This window comes from Theropithecus gelada, chromosome 1, assembly GCF_003255815.1.
Source record: "Theropithecus gelada isolate Dixy chromosome 1, Tgel_1.0, whole genome shotgun sequence".
Lineage (NCBI taxonomy): Eukaryota > Metazoa > Chordata > Mammalia > Primates > Cercopithecidae > Theropithecus > Theropithecus gelada.
In genome coordinates, this window is record NC_037668.1 from 82,063,246 (window position 1) to 82,083,691 (window position 20,446).

General features: G+C 50.0%; 1 protein-coding gene across 1 annotated transcript; it reads right to left on the reverse strand.

The window, feature by feature from the left end:
* Window positions 1-235: 235 nt before the first annotated feature.
* On the reverse strand, window positions 236-20,446 carry CDCP2 (CUB domain containing protein 2). Its single transcript, XM_025361656.1, has 7 exons — window positions 20,359-20,446; window positions 20,109-20,269; window positions 11,836-12,183; window positions 8,608-8,943; window positions 7,261-7,614; window positions 4,149-4,327; window positions 236-833 (listed from the first exon to the last, which is right to left on the reverse strand). The coding sequence occupies exons 2-7, from the start codon at window positions 20,185-20,187 to the stop codon at window positions 507-509; spliced, it is 1,623 nt and encodes a 540-aa protein (XP_025217441.1). The 5' UTR covers window positions 20,188-20,269; window positions 20,359-20,446; the 3' UTR covers window positions 236-506.

Below are 20,446 nucleotides of genomic sequence, written 5' to 3' on the forward strand. Positions count from 1 at the left end.
AAGGAAAGAAGGAAGGAAGGAAGGAAGGAAGGAAAGAAGGAAGGAAGGAAGAAGGAAGGGAAGGAAGGAGGGAAGGAGGGAGGAAGGAAAATTAGTAGTGCTTTTATTTGTACCCTGAGTTGGTAAAGCACCCATATAAGTTATAGAACGAGTCAGTTTTATCTACACTCTGCCACCAGTGACCACAACTATCCAAACTGACAAGTAACACACGTGGAAGAGTTCTTTTCTACAGCAGAATATCTTTAAAATTAATAACAGCAATTGCATATACATACACAGCATGCTACAGATTACAAAGCTCTTATCCATCTCTGCCTGCCTCTGAGCCTCATGCTAGCCCTGTGAGATAGCAGGGTAGAATGGCTGTCCCTAGGAAACGGAGGCTCAGAGAGGGACGTGACCTGCCCATGGTCACCAAGTCAGCAAGTCCCCATCCCACCCCTGTTGCAGTTCCCTAAGCTGCTTCCCAGGCATGTCAGATGCCAGGTCCCTATGCTGTCTATTCAAAGCAGCATCAAGACCACGATGGCAATAACCATGAGGATTCCAGCCAGGATGCAAAGCCCCAGGAAGACGATGTCACTGGTATCCTGGGCCACCATGGTCACTGGACCCTCCAGTGCCTCTGCCTCATCCCCGGATGGTGCTTCCTGAAGGTGCTCCGCAGTGGCAGCATAGGAACCCAGCCAGTGAGAGCCAGACAGCAGGTGGACGGAAGCCTCCTTGCGCCGCGGCTCACAGCGGACCTCGTACTCATGGATGTCCTCCCGCCCTGCGGCTGAGAAGTCGATGTACAGCACGCTGACAATCACTGAAGTGTTATTTCTTCTCTGTGGGGTCACAGGGTACTCGTCACACCTGAGGGAGCTTGGGCTGACCTTGTTTCCCTATATATGTGGGGGTCTCAGTACTAGGGGGGCAGAGCCCAAGGAGCCTATGTTCGAGTCCTAACTCTGAGCCTCAGTGGTCCCATCTGTAAAAGGGGTACCGTGAGGGTGAGCTGTCTGGAAGGACAATATCAGATTTGATGCCAATGTTTCTCCGGCTAATGTTCTGGGGTCATTTACCATGGTCCAGGCTCTATATTTTTAAATATCTTACTTAATTCTCACAACAACCTTCTCTTACTGGTACCATTAAAACCCCCATGTGGCCAGGCATGGTGGCTCATGCCTGTAATCCCAGCACTTTGGGAGGCTGAGGTGGGCGGATCATGAGGTCAGGAGATTGAGACCATCTTGGCTAACACAGTGAAACCCCATGTCTACTAAAAATACAAAAAAATTAGCTGGGTGTGGTGGCGGGCACCTGCAGTCCCAGCTACTCTGGAGGCTGAGGCAGGAGAATGGCGTGAACCCGGGAGGCAGAGGTTGCAGTGAGCTGAGATCCGGCCACTGCACTCCAGCCTGGGCAACAGAGCGAGACTGTCTCAAAAACAAAACAAAACAAAACCATGTTAAAGAGGAGGAAACTAAGGCCCCGAGGTTAAATCCCTTGCCTGAGGTCACACAGCATACAAGTGACAGAGCCTATATTCTCACTCAGATCTGCCCAACTCTTAACTGTGCTCTTGGCCATCACACCTCACTCAAACAAAATAATGTAGAACCAAAGGAGGCTTTTCAAAGCATCGACCCCAATCCTCTATCCTTGGCAAATTTACAGATGTGACCACTGAGGCCTGGAAGGGTGATGACTTGCCCAGAGCTAGGTCAGAAACCAAGTCTCCTGCCTCCACATTAGGAGCTTTGACCCCGGTGCTGTGTGGCTTCCCCCTGCAGCCTTTTCTCTCGATGATATCTGCAGTAGGTATCCTGCTGTTGAGTCCCTGGCCACCCCAGGGACAGAAGCCTAGTGCTGGGAAGAGCCATCGAGGAACAAAATGTGGGAGCCTGGCACCCTGCTGCCCTCCCCACCTCGGATGAAGGAGTCGAGTGGCCCTGAGACGATGGGCCTGCAGGCCCAGGCTGGAGGGCAGCATTGTGATGGGCAGTCTGGCATGGTCAGCAGCGATGCAGAACTACTCTCCCAACCACGCCCAATCTGCCGCAGCCACTGGCTTCTTCAGGGTTTCCTAACTGTCCCCATCTAGCAAGTAGCACTTCTGAGAGGACACTTCTAAAAATCAAAGCTGCCTAGCAGAGTCACAGCAGCCATGAATAGTAGGAAGTCCCCAGCACCGAAGACTGGGTGACCCTTTTGGGGTTGAACAGGTGTCACAAATCAGGAGGGTTCTTTGTGTGTGTGTGTGTGTGTGTGTGTGTGTTGTTCTTGCTATTTATTTATTTTTTTAAAGATGGAGTCTTGCTCTGTTGCCCAGGCTGGAGTGTAGTGGCGCCATCTTGGCTCACTGCAACCTCTGCCTCCCGGGTTCAAGCAATTCTCATGCCTCAGCCTCCCAAGTAGCTGGGATTACAGGAGTGCACTGCCACACCCAGCTAATTTTTATATTTTTAGTAGAGACAAGGTTTCACCATGTTGACCAGGCTGGTCACAAATCAGTTTTATGGACTAGGTGACTTCATGTGTCTCTTCCAAGTCTGGGCTTCCAAAAGGCTCTGTTTCCATGTCCCCAAAGGAGCTCCTGCTCCCATCTGAGAAGAACTTGTGCCCTGGATTTTTGGGATATAGAATCAGGACACTGGGGAAAGAAAGACTCCTGAGAGGGGAAGGGGACCCAGTGAAAGGCTAATGTTAATCTATGTAACAAGGAAGGGAGGGACAAATCAGAGAATGGGGGTGGGGGGCATCTTTTGGGGGTTTTGATGAGTGACAGACTTGACAAAGAAAAGCCACACAACATGGGGTGTTGATGGCTGTGGAGGGAGTCAAGTCTCTAATGTTTTTAAAGAGATGCACATAAAGATTGGCATTACTTTTTATTGTCGTCAGCTGTTTGAGCTGCGTATCTTCGAAAGCAACTCTATGCAAACACTGATCCTTGAGGGTCTAGGATTTATAAGGGTTACACTAAGAATCCATGAATCTAAGGTTCTCTGATTTTATGTTTCCAAGATACTGACCCCACGATTCCATGGTTCTGTGTTTCTGAGTTCTGGTGGTGGTTCTGTGACTATGAGACTGTGAGTGTATGTGAGCCCTTGGTTCCAGGATTTCCTGAGTCCCTGCTTCTCGGATTCTTTGTCTCCACCATTCCATGACTTTATGGAATGTGGTTCTGTCCCAAACAAAACCCCTGGGAGACTTAGGGCATGGAGTAGGGGGAGGGCAGAATACCTCGGCAGCCAGGACTGGTCCCCTACCCTCCTCCTCTTCTCAGGTCAAAAGGATGGTGACTGCCAGGAGGCTCGGACAGGCAGAGGGTGGCCTGGAGGGGCCAGAGGCATACATGTGGCTAATGTTGGGTGGCGAGGGAGGGTTTGCTGGAAAGCACATGATTTCTGCTAAGTCAGACTGCAAAGCCCCTGGATTTCAAGGCTGGGGAGTCTTTCCAACAGCGGCCACTGTTCCTTTTCTCCGTACCCCACTTCCTGACCTGTCCCTAAGCATACAAATATCTAGGGTGTTTGAGCCACTGCCCAGTGACTCTCTAAGGGCCCCGTGTCTGGGTTCACGGCCTCCAAAATACAAGGATAGTAGGGAAAATGGGCTTGTAAGCCTCACAGCCTTTTGAGGGAGGGGATCCTGTGCCTTGAAAGGGCCTTTTGTGCTGTGGAGCCCAGGGATGGATCTGGATCACCAGGTTGGGGAGGGGTGCGAGAAGCAGGGCTCCCACAGCTCTGCATATTAAAGGGGTGAGGTCTTCAGGGTCCTTGGGGAGCTCTGAAGGGAAAGGGGAGGACCAGCCAACAGGGCCCCTGTAGCAGGAGTGACCGGTAGCGTCTTTAGATTGCTGCTGAGGTTAGGCAGCAGCAGTTGGGGTTAGGAAAGAGAGCTGGGGAGAGAAAAGGAAGAGAGCTGGGAATCGGAGGGACCCCTCTCCTCTGTCTCTCCTCTTGGAGTTCTTTGCTACATTTACCCTGAGCAAATTGGTTGAGGTAAGTAAAGCCAAGAAGGGCTTGGCTCTGCATCCAGGCCTGTGTGGCCCCCAGAGCCAGGAGAAGCTGAATTTTCAGGAATGTCAGATGCCTTTCAGCAGGGTCAGAGTCCCTCCCTTGTGCCTGCCCCCTCCCCGCAGCCCCTACCTGAGACTCAGTGCCGCAGGTATCAAAGCGGGCCTGGATCCTGAAGTTGCCGCCGACCTCCTGGGCAGCACAGCTCCGGCTGCCCAGGTAGACCTTGGTCCGCTCCAGCGGGGCCAGCGCCTGCGTGGAGATCAGGATCTGGAAGTCCGTGCGGGAGCAGCTCACATTCATGGGCACCACTGGGAACCGGAGGGAGGAGCTGGAGGACTTAGGGTCAGGCAGTCTGACCCTCACCTCCCCCACGCCCCCCACCCTCCCACAAAGGGTGGTGGATGGGGAAACTGAGGCCCAGAGTAGGAAAAGCTCTTATGGAATCCTACAGGGCACGGTAAGGGATATCTTAGACGGGTTACTCCGTTCAACTCCATCAGGCTGTGAGCTCCTCAGGGAAGGCACCGAGTCTGATTCTCTCAGCGTCCTCTGGGCCCAGCACAGAGCTTGGCAAGCCCAGTGAATGCTGAGTGAATGAATGAATGTTCTTAATAATCATAAAGTTCATCTGCTAATCTCTTGGCCATGTGCCAGGCAATTCATTTAATTATTTAACAAATATATTGATGGCCTACTATGTGCAGGCCCTATTCTCAGCACCACAAATACAAAAATGAGGAAAAAACACAGCTGAAATTCTTGCCTTGTGGAGCTTCCATTCTAGATGGGGGAGGGGGCAATAAAAGTAAAATACACCCACCTGTCAGAGTGCCCCGAAGGAAAATCAAGCAACGAAGAAAGAGCAGGAGAGTAGAACGAATTGGGGAGGAGTGAGGAAGGAGAGTTTCAGTTTTAAAAAGGGTAGCAAGGGAAGCCTCACTTTCCCTCCCTACAATGACTCCCCAGGAGGTAGATGTGACTAAACTCATTTTACAGGTTGGGAAATTGACACTCTGAGAGATGAAGTTGTTTGCAGTGGCCAACCGGGTCGACAGGATTTCAAAGTTCGTGGTCTGTTCGCCCTATTCAGCAGCCTCCTGCAGCCCTCCTGGCCAGGACGCTCGCACATGACTCACAGTGTCTGCTTTGGGTGAGCATGTGTGTGTGTATGTGTGTGTGTGTGAGTGTGTGTGCATGTGCATGCATGCAGGGGCAGGGGTGAAGGAAGGGCAAAGGAAGGCGGCTGCCTGGTGGGAGGAAAAGGAAAGAGAGCTGGCAGGGAGAGGCCTGGAACTCTCAGCCCCTCTCCGGGAAATGCCTCAGACATATTTCAGCCTCTGGTGTCTGGGCAGTCAGGGATTTATGGGCCAGCCGTCTCCCACGATGATCTCGGTGGTGCTGAACTGTGTGTCACCCCCAACTGGCATTGTGGCTGCCCTCCCAGTGGGAAGGCCTCCTGCAGCCTGGGCCGCATCTGGAGCCTCGCCCAGTGTGAGTGCTCCTGTCTGCCCCTGGGCCCCCACAGGGATCTGAGGGGAAGGGATGTGGGGTGGAGTTGGAGTGGGCACTCCTGCCCTGAAGCCCCTGGAACAGGAGCTGGGATGAGAGCCCCCCCTAACTTTCTCTCCTTCTCTGCAGAAGGGGCTTGTCCTAAATCACGCAGGGCTGGGAGAAGGCCTGGGAGAGTTCTGAAAATAAGATTATCAGAGGCAAAAGGAACTTTAAAGATCTTTCCGTCAATATCCTCATCTTACAGGTGGAAAACTGAGGCCCGCAGAGACACAGGGCAATGCCAGCTAGCAGAGGCAGAGCCAGTGGAGCTGGGCTCTCCAGGGCTGTGCTAACAGAGCCACAGCTCTCCCACCCCAGCTTGCAGGTGGAGCCCACCGAGGCCCGAAGGGGCTGGGCCTGCCCAAGTTCACGGCTCTGCCACAATCTTGCTGTAGCTCACCATCTCCTCCATCTCTGGCCCCAACTCCCCTTGCATATGGAGCAAGGAAAGATTTTTTAAATGCTGAACAGGCCTGAGACACCTTCCTGAAGGAAAGATGTCCTTGGATCCAGGGACCTTGTTACTTCCTTTGGCCTTCATGACCACCTGTCTAGGGCCTTCATCAACCTCTTATACAGATGCGCCCTCTTGGATGATCAGTAAATGGCAGCATTTGGACGTGACCCTGGTCTCTCTGAGCTTAGCTCTGGGCTCCCCTCCCTCGTGCCCCTCTCAAACAAGCAAGAAGAAGGCAGGAGACTAAGTTCTAATCCTGGCTGTGCCACTGACTGCCCCTGTGGTCACAATGAAGCCTTTCCCCTCTCAGCACCTCCGTTGCTATACCTGCACAATGAGGAGCTTTGCTTGGCCAGGAAGAGAGCACGATAGGTGCAGAGTGCAGACATTTCTGCGCCCGTAGACAAGGAAGGGTGGGAGGAGGGAAGCAACGGTGGACCCTCTTGGCTGACAAATCTACACAATAATATGGAGTCTGAGAAAGCCAAATACCAGCTCCCCAGCTTCCTCTGCAGCAAGGCAGGGCCATCTGACTGAGTTCAAACTGTTTGGACATTTTGTAAAAGTCTTGTGAGAGGTTCTAAAGACGCTTTTGCTTTCTTGATAAAGAGTCATTTGTAGCTGGCACTTCCCTTGTCCTCTCTAGCCTTGAACATGGATGTGATGCCTGGAGCTATGGCAGCCATCTTGTAGCTGTGAGGCTCAGAGAGTCCCAGAGATAACACTTGGAACAGTGTTGAGCCCCTGGACCAATGCAGCAGCTGCCTAGCTCCAGGCTTCTTCTTGAGTGAGGAAAAACAAGCACCATTTTTTCAATGAGTAGTTCTGAATGATACAAGCAGGGCTGGTAGGCATCCCTATGGTTATACCAATTTTTTTGCCATAAACAATACTAGCATATTTTTTCTATTTCCCCTGGATACAGGGCACCAGTAACAACACAAGAGGGGCCAGGGGCCCAGGGGGAAGGAACCAGATGGGGAGGGGTGAGGACTTGTGAAGTTAGGAGCTCGGGAAGGAGGCTCTGCAATAGTGGAAACAAGCGGGAGCCGTGCCGTCCAGTCTCAGGGGTCCCGAGAGTGGGCAAGGGTATAGCCAACGGAAAAGGCACTGGAGAAGACCATTCATGGGGGGCAGGACAAACTGGTAGGATGGAGGAAAGAGGCTGCAAAGACTGAGGCTGCAAAGCCTCCCCTTCCCCCTCAGTGGACCCACTCCCACAGCCCAGCTGACCTCCGATGTAGGCCACGGAGAAGCCCCTGCGGGTGGTGCTGCGATCCGTGTGCAGCAGAAGCAGAAGCTGGTTGTGGCTTGAAGTGACAGGTGGTGGCAGGTGGTGTCCACACCAATTCCCCAGCAGGGGTGCCTCCTCACTGGCCCCATCGAAGGCTGCCAGATGGTCAAAGTCACAGGTCTTGGTCAGGCTGTTGGGCTCCTCCAGGTCCAGGTCCAGGAAGAATACCTTGACCCGGTAGCCCGGGGGCAGGCGGATGGTCCAGTGGCAGCGGATGTTGTTGGGGTAGGAACTGGGGTACCGTGGGCTGGAGAAGTTGCCCCGCATGGTCATGTATACCTCCTGGCATTGTCCTGGGTGGGGGAGGGGGAGGTGGGAGGAGCAACAGTGAGGGGAGGGGAGAAGTCACCCTCTGCAGTTACAGCTTAGGCAGCAGGCGCCACAGTGGTCCTAAAACCACCAGGCAGGTTGTGGGCACCATGGCTAGCAAACCAGACAATTGATCCCAACTAGCTGAAAGTTGGGATGCTTGATCCCAAAGCTTGTTTTAAACTGCAACTTGCTGAAAGCTGGGACTTGCATTCCAGCTGACAGTCCCCATCACGGGTGTAGGCCCTGTTAGGAATTCACTAATAATACACAATACCTGTCCTCAGAGTTACCTCTAAACTCCCTGGCTTGACAGATGATGTGGTTCGTGCCTGGCCTTTCCCCTTTTCTCACTGCCCCATTTGGCATGTACTATGAGCATACCAAACACTCCTTGCCCTCCAGGCTTTTGCACATGCTGTTCCTTCCGCTTGGAACACCCTTCCCTTCTGCTTCCATCTAACTCCTTCAGGGTACTGCTCAATTCTCTCCTCCACGAAGTCATCCATGATTCTTGCTGATGGATAGCACAGATCATAATGGCTTGCATTGTCTGTTTCCTTATAATCTCTCTAACTAGACTATAAACTTCCCATGACTTCATCCATTCATTTGTACAAATACTCAGTATCTACTATGTGCCAGGTGCAGAGATAAGCCCATAAGGGACTCAGTCAGACCGGGGAGATTGACATGCAAACCACATACAGAAGAGACAAATGTTAGATCATAGTGTAAAAAACTTCTATAAGGAGTTGAAAAAGGGATCAATTCTGGTAAAACAGGAAGTCTTCGCAGAGGTGACATGCTCATGTCTTGGCATTGGCCAAGGGTATGCTAGAGCACTCCAGGCAGAGACAGTGCAGAAAGCCCAAGGCCGCTGGGGGGCAGAAAGGTGTGATCCCTGCAAGTGTAATGGGAAGATAGGAACCCAGTAGGCACAGGAGGATTCGGGGTGGAGCTCCAGCCCCTCCTACCTGAGAAGTAGTAGGCCTTGAAGCCACGGCCTCCGATGTTGAAGTCGGACTTGAAGATCACCTGCAGTTCGTGGCCCAGAGACACGAGGGTGGGGGGCCTGGTGCTGCCACAGTAGTGGTGCCCACGGGTGGGGCCAGGCCCCCCAAGCACAGCCACATAGTCATAGGTGCACTCCTCATTGCCTTCCACTTGGAAGTCCACGAACACCAGCTTGACACTGGCAGGGCCAGCGGCCCGGATCACCCAGTGGCACTCCATGCTGTTGGGGTAGTTGTTGGGGTACTCAGGGCTGGTGAGGACCCCCGACAGGCCAGTCAGGACGCCGCCACACACATCTGCAAGGGAGCCCACTTAAGCTGACCTTTCTTTCTCCTTGTGGTTCCCAATTTCCTCCCTTGAGAACCAGACACCCCAACATGCTACCCCCAGAGGTATCTTATGAGGGTCTCATTACCATCCACCGAGCACCTGCTACCCAAGTAGCAAGTGTAGCACGTGCACAGGCCTAGCACTTGGCACCTAGGCTGCCTGTTCAAATCCTCAGACTAGCCCCACAAGGACTATGCTGCAGTTTCTCTGATTTTATAATTAAGAAAAGGGAGGCAAAGAGAAGTTCAGTAGCTTACTTGAGTTTATCCCAGGCAGACCCTGAGATAAGGATTTGAGTGCAAGGAGTTTGCTTGGGAGATCCAGGAGCCCCCAGGTGGGGAGGGAGGGAGTGGACACAAAAGAGGAGGTGTGTTCAAGCCAACTGCTAACCTGCAGGGGAACTCTGGGAACAGGGTAAAGCACACACTTCAGAGTTCTGTCAATCTAGGAGCAAGGGAGCTGCGGTATTTATATGCCAACTCCCCAGAGTGCAGGCGGAGGGCTGCTGTGGGCTGGGAGTGACCTACTGAGACTTCAGAAAAAACCCTCCAACAAAGAACTGTGGAGGCTGGCAGAAGCACATTGAAGTGGCAGGGCCCAAGGAACATGGTCAGGCCCCTGAGAGTAGTCACCCGACTGGTAACTGAGAAAGTAGGATTTGAACCCAGGAAGACTTATTGTGGACCCTGTGCACTTGACCCTTGTGACCTTCACTATCCACTCCTATGAGGCACAGTGGGGCACAGAGGCTGGGGTGCCTGAGCTCAGGAATGTAATCAAACCTCCCTAACAGATGAGGAAACCGAGACTTAGAGAGAGGACCTGATGAAGTAGAGCTTGGTTTGACGTCTGAAGACAAGTAGTCTCCCATCTCTGCCTTTTATTAGCTGTGTGACTCTGGGGAAGTAACCCCGCCTCTCTGAGCCTCATTGGAACATTAGAAATCATAAGACTGAACCAGCTTGATCCACTGGGCTCAGACTTGAGCAGAGTCAGAATATGCTGCTGGAAACTCTCAGGAAGCCAACTTGGCCAGTACAACACACAGCAAGTGTGGGTGAATGCCGGAACTTGCTGGAGGTCACCAGCAGGGAGGGCACATGTGGGATGTGTTTCCTGAGACTCCAGCGTCTCACCCTATGGCACGGCTGTGTGACCAGGGCTCTGGATGGGGCGTCTGAGCACTTGGCGTCTTTTCCCAGTGCTGGCCCAGCCGTGTGACTTTATGAAGGCCCTCTCAGGTACTCAGATTTTGTGAAATGAGAGGGCAGGTTTAGATAGCCTGTGAGATCCCTTCCAACACTAACAACCTTCGCAGAGACTTCCAAACTGTCCCCTGGGGCTCCCCAGCAGCCCCCTGGAGCACCTGCTGGCAGCTGGTGCAAATTTCATTCTTATGCTGTATTTCAAGCTCTCTTTTAATGTAATGAAAAGATAGCACCCACAGTTTTTAATGTCCTTAATAAGATATTAAAATTTAAATATTCTACATTTAAAAATTTAACTCATTGGAGGTCATCCATATTTATTTGTGTTTTTAATGATTGGCTTATAAGAAGTTAAAATATGAATTTACAGGCTGGGCATGGTGGCTCATGCCTGTAATCCCAGCACTTTGGGAGGCCGAGATGGGCGGATCACGAGGTCAGGAGATCGAGACCATCCTGGCTAACACAGTGAAACCCCGTCTCTACTAAAAATTACAAAAATCTAGCTGGGCGAGGTGGCGGGTGCCTGTAGTCCCAGCTACTCGGGAGGCTGAGGCAGGAGAATGGCGTGAACCCGGGAGGCGGAGCTTGCAGTGAGCTGAGATAGCGCCACTGCACTCCAGCCTGGGCGACAGAGCGAGACTCCGTCTCAAAAAAAAAAAAAAAAAAAAAATTGTTGGGAAATGTGGCTGATGGTATTATGACTTTGATATCCTAACATTCTACAAATCTAAGGGTCTAAAATTCCAAAACTATTATTAGATCAGCCTATGGTTCTTGTGTTGTGGCATTCTACAATTCCATCCTTCTAAATGCAGCAGCGACTGGGGTCCCACCTGAGTCCCCTGGGATTGCTGTTGGTGGACCCTGGGGACCAGTAGCCTCTGTGGGTGTCTACTGTTTGAGCTAACACCAACAAGGCCTTGATTCTGGCATTGGGAAGAAGCAGGAGGTTTGAGCCTTTGCACAGAACCTGGGGACAAGGATGAGTGAGTCAAAGAGAACAAGAAGAGCAAGGCCTCCTCTCCCCTCACTAGAGCGAGAGGCACGTGTCAAGCCTGGTTGAAGGAGGGAGGGGTTAGGGACACATGATATAAGAGTCACCAGCTCCACCCAGACCCTACTGCGGGAACTCAGGCAAGGATTCCCAAGCTGTGAAGTGGTGGGATGCCGCAGAAGGTGGCAACAGCAGTGGTGTCCCCTCCTGTGGTCTTATGCCATGATAGAGGACAAGAAGGACAAGGGTAGTAGAGCGTGAGAGCCTCATTCCTGAGCACAGTGCGACCCTCTGAGGACTCTGGGAGAAATGGAGGGAGGCATGGGGAGCATTGCCATGAAGGTGGGAACCCCAGCTACCAGGATTACCAGCATGGTCATGAACGGTGAGGCGGCTGCTTTTGCCTTATAAACTATGCATGAGAGGTGGGTCATGCAGGATACAGAGCAGCCTATGTGCCAAGATGATGAGACCCTGCAGGTCTCACCTGAGCCCTGCTGCTATCTTCCCACCTCCACCCCAGAACCAGCTCTTCCACTGCCAAATCCCCCCTTGAACTCCTGGGCTCAAGTCATCCTCCCACTTTGGCTTGCCAAAGCACCAGGATTACAGGTGTGAGCCACTGCACCAGGTCCCTAAGGCCCCCCGTTAACCTTTCTGGTAGCCCGCAGAAAAGCCATGGCTGGCCACGTGCTTGTCCGAGTGGAAGACGACAGACATGACATGCCAGGACGAGGTGAAGGGCGGCGGGGGCGCCTTGCCACAGAACCTCCCCAGCAGGTTGCCCTTGTCTGGTGAGGCCCCATTGTAGATCTCCAGGAAGTCGAAGCTGCAGGTGTCATGGTACTCCAGGTCAAAGGCATGGAAGGTGAGCAGCACCGAGGAGCCCTCAGCCACCACGATCAGCCAGCTGCACTCTGTGTTGTAGGGGTACAGTCTAGGGAAGTTGGGACTGGAGAAGTTTCCAGAAGGTGCTGAGAGCACACCCCCACATTTGACACCTGGGGCAAGAGAGAAGGATGGCCGAGACTCCGTGCTGGAGTCTTGGGTACATGTGGTAAGGGCAGTGGGCCCAGCTACAAAGCTGGGTTGTTGGGATGGAATGAGGGAACACAAGGCCATGTGTTTATTTGCTCATGCATCTGCTTATTCTTCAGATGCTGATCAAGCATGCTGGTATTCATTCCACAAATACTGTTTCAGTGCTAGGCATTGTTCTAGGTGCTGGGGTCACGGCAGATACAAAACAGACAAAACCCCTATCCTCGTGGAGCCTACATTCTGGCAGGGAAGACAGACAATAAACATAGCAGGGAAAATACAGAGTTTATGGGGCCAGGTGCAGTGGCTCACACCTGTAATCCCAGCACTTTGGGAGGCCAAGGTGGGCAGATCACAAGGTCAGGAGTTCGAGACCAGCCTGGCCAATATAGTGAAATCCCGTCTCTACTAAAAATACAAAAATTAGCTAGGCGTGGTGGTGCGCACTTGTAGTCCCAGTACATGGGAAGCTGAGGCAGGAGAATTGCTTGCACTCCCAAGGCGGAGGTTGCAGTGAGTCGAGATCATGCCACTGCACTCCAGCCTGGGCGACAGAGGGAGACTCTGTCTCAAAAAAAAAAAAAAAAAAAATATATATATATATATATATATATATGTGTGTGTGTGTGTGTGTGTATATATATTTTTATGACACAGTGAGAAGCTATGGAGAAAAAAGCAAGCCAGGAAAAGAGACAGGAAGTGTCAGGCAGGGCCTCAGAATGTTAGTTAAAACATTATGCAGTAGGGAATTTAAGTTAATTATTAAAACATTATTTTGAAATTAATAATAATAATAACCCCGCAAGTGAAAATATGCACAGTCTACTACAATGTTAAAAGTACATTTTTATATGCGCAGATTTGCTTGTGTTTAACAAAAGAAAACAATGGAAAGAAACCAATAAGAATAATTCTCTGTCAGGGGAAGTAGTAAAAAGAGGGGAGGAAGCAGGTATGATGGCTGGATCTCCTTAAATGTGCCCTGTTTCATAATTTTCACTTTGTAAGAACATAAAATATTTTATATAATTTTAAGACATCAAAAAAAGTTAAGTAACCCCTAAATATCCCATACTGAAACAAATAAACTGAATCTTACCAACTTGGAGGCACAGTCACATGGGGAAAAATGATTTCAAATGACTTTGAAAGACAGTGTTTTGACCACACAGTCCTAGTGGGATATATCTCAAGGACAAAATGAACCGCAACAACATCTTAAACTATATTCAGTAAACTTACTATTAGTAATAATATTAAATATCATTTTACAATTATTATATATTAGAGCAAATAAGTAAGTTAATGTCAATAGAAACCAATATTTTCAGTGTAAGAGTGATAGGTATAATTTTTTTTTTCTTTAGACGGAGTCTGGCTCTGTAGTGCAGGCTGGAGTGCAGGCTGGAGTGCAGTGGCATGATGTCAGCTCACTGCAACCTCTGCCTTCCAGGTTCAGGCGATTCTCATGCCTCAGCCTCCCAAGTAGCTGGGATTATAGGTGCCCATCACCACGCCCAGCTAATTTTTGTATTTTTAGTAGAGACAGGGTTTCACCATGTTGGGCAGGCTGGTCTCAAACTCCTGACCTCAGGTGGTCCACTGGCCTCGGCCTCCCAAAGTGCAGGATTACAGGCATGAGTCACTGCGCCCAGACTGATAGATATAAATTTAAAATAGTAAGTAAAACTCTTGTGATCCTTAATTTGAATTGAAAGTATCAGTGTGAACTTGATTTATTTTTATATTTTAAAAATTTATTTCCTAGTTCTGTTTACCAAGAAGGCCTAGAATCCAGTAGCATTTTATACCTCTAGGCTTTCGATTAGGATTCTTATGTTCAGCTAAAATGAACAAGGCTCTTTAGAGCAATGTCTGGTACCAGGTTTAATACAGGAACTACACAAAATATGCTTGGTTATCTTGCTATGCTAAACAGCAAAGAAGCTATCAAAGACTGCTGAGATTGTGTCAAAAGACACAGAAACCTGGCCAGTCGCAGTGGCTCACGCATGTAATCCCAGCACTTTGGGAGACTGAGGTGGGCCGATTGCTTGAGCTCACCAGTTTGAGACCAGCCTGGGCAACATGGCGAAACCCTGTCTCTACTAAAAATACAAAAATGAGCTGGGTGTGGTGGCACACACCTGGAATCCCAGCTTCTCAGGAGGCTGAGACATGAGAATCACTTGAACCCGGCAGGTGGAGTTTGCAGTGAGCTGAGATTGTGCCACCGCACTCCAGCCTGGGTGACAGAGCAAGACTCCATCTCAAAAAAAAAAAAAAAAAAAAAAAAAGACACAGAAACCTACTTGAAGTGGCTTCCAGTGGCTAAAGAAGGTACAATTTGAGCATCAAAAGAGAGTAATGCTTGCCGTGGATTGAAACATATACATAGGCCAGGTGCGGTGGCTCAAGCCTGTAATCCCAGCACTTTGGGAGGCCCAGACGGGCGGATCACGAGGTCAGGAGATCGAGACCATCCTGGCTAACCCGGTGAAACCCCGTCTCTACTAAAAAAATACAAAAAACTAGCCAGGCGAGATGGCGGGTGCCTGTAATCCCAGCTACTCGGGAGGCTGAGGCAGGAGAATGGCGTAAACCCGGGAGGTGGAGCTTGCAGTGAGCTGAGATCCAGCCACTGCACTCCAGCCTGGGCCACAGAGCGAGACTCCATCTAAAAAAAAAAATGAAACTCATTGGTGTATTTTACAGGTTGCTAGGCACTAACTTATTTATCAATTTTTTTAAGGAAATTGATAAATAGAAATTTAACATCTGCTTGGTCTTCCCTATATGGACTGTATTTCTGGACAACTAAATAGATGGTGAGGGAAAACTTTTTATTTTTATTTATTTATTTTTTAAGACTGAGTCTTGCTGTTGTCAGCTCAGGCTGGAGTGCAATGGCATGATCTTGGCTCACTGCAACCTCCACCTCCTGGGTTCCAGCAGTTCTCCTGCCTCAGCCTCCTGAGTAGCTGAGATTACAGGCACCTGCCACCATGCCCAGCTAATTTTTGTAGTTTTAGTACAGACACGGTTTCACTATATTGGCCAGGCTGGTATCGAACTCCTGACCTCAAGTGATCCACCCACCTGGGCCTCTCAAAGTGCTGTGATTACAGGCGTGAGCCACCGCGCCTGGCCGGGAAAACTTATTTATGGAAGACCTCAGAAATAATAACAACACTAGGAAAACATAATTTTGGCTGGCCATGATGGCTCAGACCTGTAATCCCAGCAATTTGGGAGGGCAAAGCAAGAGGATCACTTGAGTCCAGGAGTTTGAGACCAGCCTGGGCAACATAGTAAGACCCCCATCTCTACAGAAAAAATTTAAAAATTAGCCGTGCATGGTGGTGCATGTAGCAAATAGACCAGGCTAACAAACCCTGAACCCACTGATGTATCTAACACTGGCCAGTAAATATCTTCTTGAAAAAAAATCAAGAAATATGAATCTCAGGAAGTCTCTGCTTCTGTCTACAGTTAGAGTAAATATGGAAGCTAGCGGGACATTTTAAGTAATTCCATGAGGATACCTTTGGCAAGTCCAGAATGTGGGAAGTTCTATAAGATAAATGACGCTGGGGCTTCAACAATAAATGATAAAGGGGGGAAGGAGGAACAACTGGTGTATTAAAAGAGTCAAGGCTGGGTGCCATGGCTCACACCTGTAATCCCAGCAATTTGGGAGGCCGAGGCAGAAGGATCACTTGAGGCCAGGAGTTTGAGACCAGCCTGAGCAACATAGTGAGACCCTGTCTGTACAAATAATAATACTTTCATAAAAATTTAAAAGTCAAATATCAACCAAATGCAATGGATGGACCTTGTTTGGATTCTGATTTGAACAAATGAATTATAAAATATATATATATATTTATATATAATATATTATATATATTTATAGATAATATATTATATATATTTTATATATATATTTTTTGGCCAATAACTGGGGAAAACTGAACATGAATTGAGTTAGCACATAAATTAAGGAATGAAGCCGGGAGTGGTGGAGTGCTCCTGTGGTCCCAGGTTCTCAAGAGGTTGAGGCAGGAGGGCCACTTGAGCCCAGGAGTTCGAGGCTGCAGTGAGCTATGACTACAGCACTGCACTGCAGCCTGGGTGACAGAGAGAGACCTTGTCTCTAAAATTTCTTTTTTTTAATTAAGGACTTATTATACCAGGATAAAGGTATTGAGGTTACATATAGTTTTAAGTGTTTCTCTGTTAGAGACATATTCTGACATATTTATGGGTGAAATAATAGGCATCTGAGATATGCTTTAGATTTCTCCACACCTCCCAGAATGGGGCTGGGGTGAGATAGAAGAAACAAGAAAGGCAGAACGTTGGTAATTATTGAAGATAATTGATGGGGACATAGGGATTCATTGTATGATTTTCTGTGCTTTGGGTGTGTTTGAAATTTTTCATAATTAAAAGTTAACAAAACAGCCAGCACATCCCTGGTCACCTTCTCAGCGAGGCCTTCCCTAACCACCCTATTTACACCTGAAACCCTCTCCCCAGCTCATGCCCCTTCTGTCTCTTTAATGTCATATGCTTCTCAGCGAGGCCTTCCCTAACCACCCTATTTACACCTGAAACCCTCTCCCCAGCTCATGCTCCTTCTCTCTCTTTAGTGCCATATGCTTCTCCATAGAATTCATCATGATCTAACATACTATTTATTTTACTTATTGATTTGGTTCAGTATCCTGCCACAAAAATGTAAGCTCTATGAGCTCAAGGATTTCTGTCCCTCTCCCTGCTGTATTGCAAGCACCTGGAGCAGTACCTGGCACAAAGCTGGTGTTCAGTGTATATTTGCTGAATGAATGAGTGAGTGAATGATCTTATATAACCCTCACAACAGCCCCATGAACTAGGCAGGGCAGGTGCTACTGACTCATTTTACAGATGAGAAAACTGAGCCCCGGAAAGGGACGTTACTTGCTGTAGTGGACATCTATTGCTTTGGGTCTGCCCAATACCTCTTCCTCTGCCTCTTGCAACAATAGCCCCCTCTTTTAGACACTGCTCCCCTCCTTGCCTCCACGTAGTAACCGTCTCTCCTCTTCCTTGCCCCAGGGGTGGACGCCTGGCTCTAGCTGGGGAGTCCTGGGGCTCCCACCACCACCACAGTGACTGGCCTGCGGGGTGGGCGTGTGCTCCAGGCTGGGCCAGAGTTCTGCTCAGAATGCCCACATAGGGATTCTTCCCTTTCTGCTCCCTTGACTGGGAGGGGGAGCCCTGGGGGTGGAACAAGGTCCATACATTGCATTTGGTCGGTATTTGACTCTTTTAAATTTTTAAAAACATTATTATTGGCCAGGCATGGTGGTTCACGCCTGTAATCCCAGCCCTTTGGGAGGCCAAGGCAGGTGGATCACCTGAGGTCAGGAGTTCGAGACCAGCCTGGCCAACGTGGTGAAACCCCGTCTCTACTAAAAATACAAAATTAGCTGGGTGTTGTGGTGCACTCTTGTAATCCCAGCTACTCAGGAGGCTGAGACAGGAGAATCGTTTGAACCCAGGAGGCAGAGGCTGTACTGAGCCGACTGCACTCCACTGCACTCTAGCCTGGGTGAGACAGAGTGAGACTTCGTTTCAAAATATATATATATATTTTAATTATTTATGCTCAGGGCTTAAGGAAAAACCCCCTCTGTGAACCGGAAGAGCCATGTGAAAAGTGGAAGTGGCCCTGGAGCCCAGAGGCCTTGGCTGTGGCATCCCTGAGCCCAGCTCGGCTACCTCCTGCCTCCCTGGTTACAGAGCCAATGTATTCTTCTTTTTGCTTAAACTCATCCAGGTTGAGTTTCTGTCACTTGCAACCAAAAGCATCCTGAAGAATATACTTAACTAAATCCCCGTAAGAGAAGACACACTCGCTAAACATGTGCCCTGTACCAGGACTGTGCTGATTCAAAATGGGCCCCTCCGTGGGAAGCTCACCATGGGGTCGGGCAGGGGGAGTCAGGGAAATAAGACAAAACACACAGCGTGATTGCACTGTGGCCACAAAAGGGCTCTGGGGCCCAGGGAGAGGAAATCTAATCTTCCTGGGGCCAGCAGTATCAAGGAGGCGCAAGATTCCCAGACCAGGTGATATTTGAGTTTGTCTAGGAAGAATGAGTTTCATCAGTTGGAGAAGATTTGCAGGGAGGGAATGGCATGGACAAAGGCTCAGACACACGTGCACTTAGCCTCTGTGAGCCGTGAAATGGGGACAGTGGTGCCTCCCTTGCTGGGTGACTGTGAGCGCTGATGAGCTAAAGGCTGTGTGAGGGCCACACAGATGCACATTATTGGCTCTCTGCCTGGATCTTGGAGTGGGACAGGGCAGGAATGGCATCTAATTCATACCTTTATGGCAAAAGGACAAAGAGATATTCTGTCCAATGCCTGTTGTTGTCCTTCCCCCAGCCCTACCCACAGGACAGGGAAAGACACCAGAGCATCAGAGAAATGCTTACAGCCCAGGTGGCTCCAGTCATCAGCATAAGCAGAGGCCTTGTCCACTAGGACCCAGCCAGGCACACTGATGCCCAGGGTTACCCCAAGGCTCCTTAAGCCCCAGTGGCTGGAAAATAGGAACAGCTAGCTCCTCCCACCACCCAGGCATGGGTTGAGACACTTGGGTGCCCGTCCCATCTCTGTCAGTGACTGGGTGGCTGGCAAGGTACAATTCCTCCCTGAGCCCCACTTGAGCCTTGCAGAAGGGTGAAATGATACCACCCCGGCTTCACAGACAGGTAAACAACGCTTGAAAAGCCAGAGCAGCTCAAAGCCACTGGGGACCACAGTGCAGGCAGAGGGTTCCAGGAGCCCCAGTGAAGGCGCGTGTGAGGTTGATGGAGGATGTGGAAGGCCATGCAGGGAGTGGTATTTGATCTGATCTTGAAGGGTGAGCCAGATGTTCTCAGGTGGAAAAAGGGAAAAGAGATTTTCCAGACAGAGGGGACAGCAGGACTTAAGATCCCTCAGGGTGAAGCAGAAGGGGTTGTAATTCCCCTGTCAGAGCATGGGATGCCCAAGGGATGCAGGAAACTGAGGCTCAATACGATATGGAAGTTGGAGCCCACACTCAGAGGGCACTGAACACCATAAGAAGGAACTTTGATTTCACTTGCTTGGCAGTGGGATGGACAGCAGGGTCTCAAGAGGAGCATAAAGACTCTTCAGCAATAGGCTGGGTGCAGTGGCTCACGCCTGTAATCCCAACACTTTGGGAGGCCGAGGCAGGCGGATCATCTGAGGTCAGGAGTTCGAGATCAGCGTGACCAACATGGTGAAACCCGTCTCTACTAAAAATACAAAAATTAGCCAGTTGTGGTGGCACACGCCTGTAATCCCAGCTACTCGGGAGGCTGAGACAGGAGAATTGTGTGAACCCGGGAGGTGGAGGTTGCTGTGAGCTGAGATTGGGCCACTGTACTCCAGCGTGGGTGACAGAGCAAGACTCTGTCTCAAAAAACAAACAACAAAAAAAAACCTCTTTAGCAATAAACCTTTAATAGTTTTTGGAGCCATTCCCTTCAACCTTGGTGACCATGTAGTCTTGGACAGGTTACTTAATATCTCTAGCCCTCAGTTTCTTCATCTGGAAAATGGGGGACTAACATCCACCCTGAAGTTTGTTGTGCATATTAAATGCAACCTACATGTGAAACATCCAACACATGGCAGACACTCAATAAATATTGTCTTCTCCCCATCTCAGGAACAAATACATTCTCAACTCAGCCACGTCCCCTAAAAGGACCTCCTGCTTTCTGGCTTCCCATGTAGAAACTTCTTGAGCCCCTGGCTGCTGCCTGCCCACCTCCTTCCCCTCCCAGTTTGTGTCTGTCACAAGAGTGCCTACCTTCCATGGCTTGGGCCCGGGGCCCTGGGCCCAGCAGTGCCACTGCCAGCAGCAGGCAAGCCCCCCGCTCTGCCAGCATCTCCTCACCAGGGGCCCCCACAGGTCTGCCGAGCTCAGGTAGGCCAGGATCTGAGGGTCCGGAGCAGGGGAGAGAGGTGAGGCTGAAAGGGCCTCCAAGTTAATGATGGCATGAATAATTCACTGACCCCTAGAATTAGTAAGCCGATCCCTGGGTACTTCCTTCACTCACTGTCAAGTGACGGATCTGGTGTCACCAGGTTTACACGTTCTGAGATCTGCACCGACCACAGTGTAGCAGGAAGGGAAGACACTCGGGC